Source organism: Schistocerca cancellata, chromosome 9, assembly GCF_023864275.1.
Source record: "Schistocerca cancellata isolate TAMUIC-IGC-003103 chromosome 9, iqSchCanc2.1, whole genome shotgun sequence".
Taxonomy (NCBI): domain Eukaryota; kingdom Metazoa; phylum Arthropoda; class Insecta; order Orthoptera; family Acrididae; genus Schistocerca; species Schistocerca cancellata.
The window spans coordinates 371,611,429-371,621,934 of record NC_064634.1 but is presented as its reverse complement, the minus strand read 5'-3'; the positions used below and the strand labels follow the sequence as shown (position 1 = coordinate 371,621,934).

At 44.4% G+C, this 10,506-nt stretch overlaps 1 protein-coding gene across 1 annotated transcript; it reads right to left on the bottom strand.

Moving 5' to 3' along the window:
* Positions 1-201: 201 nt before the first annotated feature.
* Positions 202-4,787, bottom strand: LOC126101432 (trypsin alpha-4-like). Its single transcript, XM_049912091.1, has 2 exons — positions 4,401-4,787; positions 202-519 (listed from the first exon to the last, which is right to left on the bottom strand). Exons 1-2 carry the CDS (start codon positions 4,785-4,787, stop codon positions 202-204), a joined length of 705 nt encoding a protein of 234 aa, XP_049768048.1.
* Positions 4,788-10,506: the final 5,719 nt, after the last annotated feature.

The following is a 10,506-nucleotide window of genomic DNA, read 5'->3' as shown; positions in this document are numbered from 1 at the left end:
AGTAAGGAATGAACTAACGTCAGTAGTACAGTTTATTTTTATTTTATATTACATAGTCATCCATTAAACAAAAATATTTTATGGAGCCAGAAAGGCAGGTCAGCTGAGGGCCTGCTGAATTTAGATACCAACTGCGGAGCGAATCCAGGAGCGCAGGTTGCCAACGTTGGCGTAGACTCCGGGTGCAGACTCGCAGGTCCTCTATCCCCAGGAGACGATGCCCACCTGGGTGTTTCCGCTGACCAGGGGGCCGCCAGAGTCTCCGTTGCAGACGCTCTGGCCGGCCTCACCAGCACACACCATGCGGTCGGTCACAGTGTTAGTTTTGGCGAAGATGCGTCTGCAGGCGTTGCGGTCCACGATGCTGATGTCGACCTTCTGGAGGTTGGCGGCTGCAGGTCCCCCAGCCCTGGTGTCTCCCCAGCCGGTCACCGTCACCGCCAGACCACCTGCCGGATCGTAGCCGTCAGAGGACAGGACCACCGCCTGAGCGTTGCTGCCCAGAAGCGAACCGGATACCTGCCAAACTCACAGAGACCTCACTAGTCTCCTACTGCGGAGGCAGTGTGGACACGAGATTGGGACTAAGGTTGGGACTTTACTAGAAACTTTCCCGGAGTACCAGTCCACAGCCTTTACACTGCTGCGTACAGGACTACAACATTCTCAGAGGAAACGATTCTGTCACGTCACCTAACAGCCCGTCCGCTGCGTGCCGTCATCTGTTCGCTACAGGCCGGTGGTAGCTCTGACAACAGTTGCGCAACAACGATGCATGAGCGTCAATTAGGGGCAGTGCCTTGCTGAGAGATGAGGTGGCATTTTTAGGAGAGTTTACGTTGAGACTGATTTACAAATTCGTATATTTCATTTTTTCCTTATTGTAGAAGATCCGTGACAGAGCCATGCGTGGTTTGGAAAGGAAATAGTGAACGTCAAGTAACCGGAAAGGGAAAGACTAACTCATAAGTAATGAATAGTCATCCATACAGATGATACAAATGTCGAATGTTCCGTTCATAAGGTATTTAGCCCATTAGTGAAAAACGTGCATCTTCTTTGTTACACTCCTGGAAATTGAAATAAGAACACCGTGAATTCATTGTCCCAGGAAGGGGAAACTTTATTGACACATTCCTGGGGTCAGATACATCACATGATCACACTGACAGAACCACAGGCACATAGACACAGGCAACAGAGCATGCACAATGTCGGCACTAGTACAGTGTATATCCACCTTTCGCAGCAATGCAGGCTGCTATTCTCCCATGGAGACGATCGTAGAGATGCTGGATGTAGTCCTGTGGAACGGCTTGCCATGCCATTTCCACCTCGCGCCTCAGTTGGACCAGCGTTCGTGCTGGACGTGCAGACCGCGTGAGACGACGCTTCATCCAGTCCCAAACATGCTCAATGGGGGACAGATCCGGAGATCTTGCTGGCCAGGGTAGTTGACTTACACCTTCTAGAGCACGTTATGTGGCACGGGATACATGCAGACGTGCATTGTCCTGTTGGAACAGCAAGTCCCTTGCCGGTCTAGGAATGGCAGAACGATGGGTTCGATGACGGTTTGGATGTACCGTGCACTATTCAGTGTCCCCTCGACGATCACCAGTGGTGTACGGCCAGTGTAGGAGATCGCTCCCCACACCATGATGCCGGGTGGTGGCCCTGTGTGCCTCGGTCGTATGCAGTCCTGATTGTGGCGCTCACCTGCACGGCGCCAAACACGCATACGACCATCATTGGCACCAAGGCAGAAGCGACTCTCATCGCTGAAGACGACACGTCTCCATTCGTCCCTCCATTCACGCCTGTCGCGACACCACTGGAGGCGGGCTGCACGATGTTGGGGCGTGAGCGGAAGACGGCCTAACGGTGTGCGGGACCGTAGCCCAGGTTCATGGAGGCGGTTGCGAATGGTCCTCGCCGATACCCCAGGAGCAACAGTGTCCCTAATTTGCTGGGAAGTGGCGGTGCGGTCCCCTACGGCACTGCGTAGGATCCTATGGTCTTGGCGTGCATCCGTGCGTCGCTGCGGTCCGGTCCCAGGTCGACGGGCACGTGTACCTTCCGCCGACCACTGGCGACCACATCGATGTACTGTGGAGACCTCACGCCCCACGTGTTGAGCAATTCGGCGGTCGGTCCACCCGGCCTCCCGCATGCCCACTATACGCCCTCGCTCAAAGTCCGTCAACTGCACATACGGTTCACGTCCACGCTGTCGCGGCATGCTACCAGTGTTAAAGACTGCGATGGAGCTCCGTATGCCACGGCAAACTGACTGACACTGACGGCGGCGGTGCACAAATGCTGCGCAGCTAGCGCCATTCGACGGCCAACACCGCGGTTCCTGGTGTGTCGGCTGTGCCGTGCGTGTGATCATTGCTTGTACAGCCCTCTCGCAGTGTCCGGAGCAAGTATGGTGGGTCTGACACACCGGTGTCAATGTGTTCTTTTTTCCATTTCCCGGAATGTATGTGCTATGGATTGTACTTTACGCCCCTGGCAAGTGGTCAGGTGGCAGCTTACAGTTTACCTCTCCGTCCGTGTGAGTGTATTACAGAAAGGTGACATGATGACGAGAAACGCTTTCAGAGTGTGCTCGTCTGGTTACTAATAAATATGTGTGCCATAGCATTATCGTATTATATAACTACCTAAGATGAGGCTGCTTGTCTTTACTTCAAACATTTCACGCCATTAGAGCGACGTACGCCAGAATATCTGCAAATGCTGTGTACCCCGTTCCAAAATATTTCCAAGCATACAGCAGAAAGTGCTAATACCCCTAAGATATAATAGTGCTTGAGTTAACTGAGTGTATAAAAAGAGGTGAATGATCAGGAACAACAGATGTGGACACGTTGCGTAAAGACTTACTATTATGTGCACGCACTGTTACGTATTTTGTTGACTGAAACATCACTTCCCGTGTCTTGTTTAAGACCGTGCTTCGAAACAAGTCTACTCGTAAGACGAGAGAGATAACATTCGAGAAGAATTGTTGAGTCGACCTGTCCCTCTTCGTATCTGCGAAAGTGGTTTAAAAGACATGTCTACTTTCAGATTAGGTTTCGAGCATTCTCGATTTACTGTGTGATTATTCAAGACATTGTTTCAACCACATAACATCCTAAAAACAATGCTATCAGATGCGGTGAAAAATTTCATTAATGGTTCACAATTGCATGCTCTTTTCACTGAACGACAGACCTATCGCTTACGTAAAGGGAAGTGGCCCTTCCGTAGCTAGAACAATGAATAATCCTATGATACTCCCTGGACTACGCGGGTAACTATGTCAGAATCGGCACAGTGGTGGTACTCGGTTATTTTTTACAAAACCTGTCTGAATAGCGAAAAATAGGTATAATTGAAGTAATTCATATCCCACTGACGAACAAATTAGTTTTGGCATGTGTGATGTTCTGTTACCCACACAGTGGCGTCTACTAAAACATGGGGCTTTTGCAGCGCTTCAAGCAGCATTGCTTTATTAGCAATAGTGCCTTCTTACTGGAAACGTACGTCCAAAATTTTCCGTTTTTTGGAAGATCGACAGAACAATAAGGATTGTATAAGCATTCGGCTCTGCTTCCATACGTCATTTTAGTGTCACTGATTTAGTACTAAAAAAATACGATCAGTTTTACACATGAGCAAAGTCGAATCTCTTCTTCTCATTCGTAGTAACTTAACTATCAAAGACGAAAAGTGAAAAAACATCGCTGTAACTAGTTTTCCTCTTTAAGTTTCGTTTACCGTTGTTTGTACTTGAGAAAAGGTTGTCGATTACCTCAAAAGACTCTTGTGTCTATTCGATTTTTCTAAGTTACTTATCGTATTACTTTTAATTTATTGGAAAGAAAAGGTCAATATTACTGTCGCTCATCTGAAACATTCACTCTTAGTAGCCAATTCTGCAAGTGGAAAAACGTTAAAGGTGTATTGTACCGCATACCAGCGAAAGGCAAAGGTCCCGAGTTCGAGTCTCGGTCGGGCACACAGTTTTAAACTGCCAGGAAGTTTCAGATCAGCGCACACTCCGCTGCAGAGTGAAAATCTCATTCTGCAAACCTCCCCCAGGCTGTGGCTACGCCATGTCTCCGCAGTATCCTATCTTTCAGGAGTGATAGTTCTGTAAGCTTTGCAGGAGAACTTCTGTACACTTTGTAGGGTAGAAAACGAGATACTGGCAGAAGTAAAGCTGTGAGGACCGGGCGTGAGTCGTGCTTCGGTAACTCAGATGGTAGAGCACTTGCCCGCGAAAGGCAAAGGTCCCGTGTTCGAGTCTTGGTCGGGCACACAGTTTTAATCTGGCAGGAAGTTTAATATCAGCGCACACTCCGCTGCAGAGTGAAAATCTCATTCTGGAAGCCAGAAGAGGCCTGCAGGACGGAGCCTCCGCTCTCTCGGATTGAGCTGCCGACCCGGAGACTCATCCATGTGAGACTGAGGCCGTCCACGCAGTGGGCCGCCGTCAGGACCCAGCTGGAGCCGATGATGGACGCTCCACAGTTGTGCGAACCCAACTTCTGGAAGGACACCTGCCATGGGTAGTCGGCGATGTCCGCGTTGGTCCCCTCAATGATGCGGCCTGAAGCGTTCCTTCCCAGAAAGGCCTGGGAGGGCAGTGCCAGGGCAGAACCCAGCAGGCACACCGGGAAGAGAGCGAGGCGCTGCATCGTGATGGTCTGTGACTGCCCAGAGGTCCATCCCAGCACCTTATATACTTTTTGATGAGCACATACACAGCACAAAATAAGTTTCGTCATCCCACTAGAGCTTAATCTCTGACCCTGAAAATTTGAGTGTCAAGGTACTTCACTTAGTGAGATAAGCCAAAGCTTAGGTACACGATACAGGGCAAACTTAATTTCGACACAGGCCATGAGAAATTACTTTTTGCGTATGATGAAAGCGTTTCTTTCACAATGGAGATGTAGAATAAGTCCTCAAAAACTTATGCGCTTAACGAGATTGTTAGACAGTGTCTGTCTGCTTAGTGTTTGTTCATCTCTCATAGACAGTTTGCTGTGGATGATGTAGATGAATGATGCCCACTGTTTGTAAACAGAAATACATTTATCCATGGTACGTGCATAGCTCACTCTGGCGCTGGACCCGTTGTGTTGTGTGTTATAAATTGTTTTATATTATCTCGCATCTTCACCAAGTAACACTGTAACGTGGGAACTATGGCGAATATAACACAATTACTTGCATGAAAAGTAGATCTCATCAGAATGTTGAGGGTACATGCATATCTTGTTTATTAAAAAAATGCAATGTGGCATCATACAAATAAGGGAACTCAAACACGGCAGTAGTAACGGGCACACTAATATTGCAATTTGTTTCCTGTTACTAGTCTGGTCGAATACAGTATGTCAGAGTGTAACACGCTATGTAGTCATTTGGCACTGTTGATGATAACACCTTTTGACAGAAGGGACGCTAAGCTTTACAACAACTATTCTCAACCTCTGCCTCCTTTCAGTGTTCGTCGGTTATGCAACAGCAAGAACAATAATGATGTCAGAGGTAATTGTGCAAGTACAGAACGTAGTAGTAATATCCTAGCAATAAGAAAGACAGTACATTTTGAGCTATCACGAAATATGGGAGAGTGTGTCACAGAAATGATACAGGATTTGCGCTGGACATCATTAATAGAAAGGCGGTTTTCGTTGCGATGGAATCTTCTGACGAAATTCCAATCACCAACTTTCTCCTCTGAATGCGAAAATATTTTGTTGTCACCGACCTACATAGGAAGTAACGATCACCACTCTACAATAGGGGAAATAGGAGCTAGTACGGAAATATATAGGTATTTATTCTTTCCGGGCGCCATACGAGATTGGAATGATAGAGAATTGGGAAGGAGATCGATGAACCCTTTGACAGGCACTTACATGTGATTTGCAGAGTATCCATGTAGGTGTAGTAGATGTAGAGTAACAGAACAGCAACTTACAGTTCATTAATTCAATGAAAACTGAGGCCTACCATAAATACATCGCATAAATGCGTGAGCCTCAAGTGTGAAGGATGTTCTTGAGGCAGAATCTATTCCTTAGTGACGTCAGAGAATCAGCAAACAGCAGTACAGAACGCTTACTGCTATACTTATTCTTCTACAGATCTTGTGTGAAAGTAATGAGGTTAATTTAATGCAGAAAATTACTATTTCATAAGTAGGAGCATCCTATCTGAGAGTTTAATGCCCTATATGTCTTGTTCAATAAAACTGCCGGAATTCAGCTGCAACCAAATTCTGTCTATTGGTAGTCCGCCCCTTCACTCAGTTCACAGACGTTCCACTGCTATGCAGTGGTTTCAGTTCCCGTCCGGATCGGAGATTTTCTCCGCTCGGGGACTGGGTACTGTATTGTGCTCATCACCATTCCATCATTACCAAAACACAAATCGGCCAGTGTGACAGGTCGGAGACCAAACTTCTCCAGGTGGAGACTCCCGGCGTGAATAACATACGATCATTCATTTCTGACTTCTGCTAATATTTCGACGGTAAATCAATCCGCTACCTACGGAGCAAGCCGTGACGATTGACTGTTAAGTATTCTCGTTCACTTCCTATGCCGGTAGGGCGAGCCAGTTATGAGTACCTTCACGGAAGATAGTAGAGAAATAAGTACACACGACAGGCCGAGATACACTGAAGAGCCAAAGAAAATGGTACATCTGCCTGTTATCCTGTAGTGCCACCGTGAACACTCGGAAGTGCCGCAGCACGACGTGGCATGGACGCGACTAATGTCTGAAGTATTGCTGGAGGGAACTGACACCATGATCCTGCACGGCTGTCCATAAATCCAGAAGAGTACGCAGGGGCGGAGACCTCTTCTGGACAGCACGTTGGAAGACATCACAGATATTCTCAATACTATTCCAGTCTGGTGAGTTTTGTGGCCAGTGGAAATATTTAAACTCAAGAATGTTCCTGGAGCCACTCTGTAGTAATTCTGGACCTGTGGGATGTCGCACTGTCCTGCTGGAATAGTCCAAGTCTTTCGGAATGCACAATTGACATGAATGGATGCAGGTTACGAAACAATATGCATCCCAGTTTAAAAAAATAAGTTGGTCTTCATATCTCTGACGCGAACCTACCTAGCAACAAAAAATCATGCTCATATTATGGTCCCCGCTGTTCCACACCACATTTGTCCCACAAACGTTTCAGCTACTATAAAACTTTCGGAGTTATTCTAGGTGGCCATAATTAGTGACTCACCCCGTATAACTACGCCCAACATTTACCTCGAACTAAGGCTGTTGACGGCTTCAATGATGTAGTCAAGCCTTACGTCAACTACTGCATACTCTTCATATGTATTGTAATAATCAAGTAATCTTACCAACATAATCACTAGAGGATACCTTTTCAGACTCTAATATATAGTGAATATAATGCGTACTAGACAAATATTTTGTTAATGTACGACGTACGCTATCAGTTTATGTCCCGGTGCTTTGCTTAAACGGTTGATGTAACAAACAAAACGTGTCAGTAAATATTGCGCTACCGCCGTACATAATACTGTCGACTATCCATAGAAACAGTTCTCAGCATCTTTGGATACACCAAAGCAACTATGCCCTGTGTTATGTTATGGCTGCGTTCTGTGTGTGTTATCAATGGACGTGATCTAGCGCACTGATGAATTCTATCTGTGCTACACAGGCACATGAAAGCGATGTGTGCCTTTGAATATGTAGTGGCTCTTTAATCAAAATTGATGTGAAGCACGAGGCCTGTGATAGTTAAGTAACTTTTTCAGAGATGCGTATTTGTACACGAGGTCTTTCACGTAAACAGACAATGTATAACCCAAAGTTACCACGTTTGCCGATGTATTTCAGGTGATTCAGAATGAGTGGTGGTTGAAAGTAGTTGCTAGCACGGGCAATAAATAGATTACAGTCTGCTTAGGCCATCTTTTCGTTCCTAATATATGTAAATGTTAAGAAGGTTTTTGAAGGTATTTTTCTGGAATGTAGGTATGTAGAGAAGTGAAACGGGGACGGTAAGATGTTCACACAAGAAGAAAATAAAAGGGTTTGAAATACGGTGCTACAGAAGAATGCTGTAGATTGTGTGAATAGTTTGATTAGCTATGGAGAAAGTACTGAATCGAACTGGAGAAAAGCGAAATTTACGGTCCAATTAGTCTAACAGAAGGGACGGATCCTGAGGTTTCGAGGGAATGTCACTTCGGTAATGAAGGGAAGTTTGGAGATAAAAGTCGTAGAGGAAGAAAAAAGCTTGGATGGAATAATGAAATTGTAATTTATTTAGGTTGCAGTTGTTTTAAGAGATGAAGAGGTTTCCACAAGATAGACTAGCATGGAGAAATGCGTCAAGGCAGTCTTTTGATTGAAAGCCATAGGAAAAACATACTGATTACACGTGACTGATTCTGAGGTAACTTTGCTATCAGTGGGGAGACAGTTGTTAGCTGACAGTGAAAGGCTTTTCGTACTGAACTCAAAGAGTAGCCAGTACTATAGTCTAATAGAAGCTATGTGAAGAATAGGAGACTGCCCTCAGCATAAATTTCAACAATTCTTAAAGGTTCATCTAAACAGCCACTGACTCCTTTAAGGGAAAACTTTCCAAAACTAAGCTATAAGTATAATGAAAACAAACTAACATTTTCATTTTCATGAATTTCACTTAGTAACCTTTATATACTTAACTAAAACACAAATGATTAAATTAGCTTAATTCTCGTTCCATAGATCATGAATGCGACACTTCGTAATGATGTGGAAAGAGACAATTTAACAAGAGACTTCTTTGCGTGACATAACTCAATGTCTTTGATAACTATAAAAAGACGTCGCGCTAGCTGTCGACCACAAAGCTTCTACTGTACAGGGAACCCACAGCAGACTTAACCAGTTAGTGCTCTATGGAAATAATCATTGATCCGATTAGATATCCTCCCTAAATCCTTTTCATTAAGACTTATCCCACACTCCAAATTCCGTATTGGAAAAAACGGGAGGTACTTGTACAGGCGGCAGTAATACTCAGAAGTGACGCTGTAACATTTGCATCCCATTACAGAATATAACACAAATACGCCTGTTCATAGATATCAGGGCGTTGTATATGGAACATTTTTGAAAAGGGAGGAAAATCTGTGAAAGGAATTAAGTACTTGGCGACCGTTGCAGTGGCACGTGGTCTCTGGGAGCGGCGTTTAATCGTCATGCAACAGTGATGCGTAATACCTCGGTTAACATTAACGTTCTTAATGACTCCTGTTTCTTTGTATCAAGATAATAATTTCATCAAGAGAGGAAAATTACTTTCGTAAGACGAACAGAAGCTGAGATAATTCCATTCATCTGAGCGAAGATCAGCATGTCACAGTATGAAACTTGAAATGTTTTTATCATCTCGACAGGGCGTTAACACGTGACTGTTCAGAATCCCTGAACAAAGCAGCCTCTTATCATGAAGGTCGATGATGAAACCGTTAGCACCGCTTGACTTGAAATGGCCTTGGAGTATTGTTTCTCATCATTAGAGCCATCTTCGAGATTTATACACGGATGTATGAAGTGTTAATCAACGTCATCTCTAGTAACGATCCACATGTAACAAAAATAATGAACTGTTTAAATTTACAAAGTAATGCCAACAACCATGCATCAATTTAGTTACATGAAAGCGGGACTTTTTTACATTTCTCAATACCATGCTTATTTTACTCATCAACAGGTCGCTTTTAAGTCGAACCATTGATATGTAACTACCGCCACCTGTCACAGCTGCTGCTACATAAGTCGCTTTGAAAGGGATTATTTTCTTCAGTCTTCTTTAATATCTTATTTCAGTATTGCCAGTGATGTCTACTGGCCGATATATGTGAGTCTTTATGCAAAACTTCAAGTTTTCAACAACTCTGACGACACGCACTTGAAAAAGAGTACTTTAACACACGTTTTCTTCTGTATGTTGATTGAAACACGTCTCCTTTAAATCGATTGATGTGTGAAAGAAGTGTCCGAATTAATTGTGCTGCGCGTTAAAAGAAAACCTTTTCCAAAAAATTGGGTCTAATTTTTTCTTTTAGTGGGATTCAAATCACTTACACTTAGTACACACTGCTTGTACAAAGAGTACAATGCTGTTCCTTCCATTGTAAGACGCTCTATCGTCACATCAAGTTGGAAACTTATTTATCAACATATCCTGTAAATAATATAGTAGATGGGAAACAATGAAAGTTACTCCGAACTGATTATACGTTACGGCATATTTTAGCACATGACCATGTAACACAAAGATACATCCATGTATCTCATCTTTCATCATTCGGTCCCCTATTTTTCCCTTCGTATGACGATCTAGATGGATATCGAGATCTGTCAAATGCATGGAGTCGACAACTCACCATTTCTACCGATCACAGTTATATAATCATTAGCAGAACATATCAGTATCCATATATA

Excerpts from the sequence above, each read along its gene's own strand:
- LOC126101432 (XM_049912091.1), bottom strand. The coding sequence starts at position 4,787 with ATGACGAAACTTATTTTGTGCTGTGTATGTGCTCATCAAAAAGTATAT. Across the intron at positions 520-4,400 it reads GCGGAGGCTCCGTCCTGCAG|GTATCCGGTTCGCTTCTGGG; the intron begins GCCTCTTCTGGC and ends TGAGTTTGGCAG.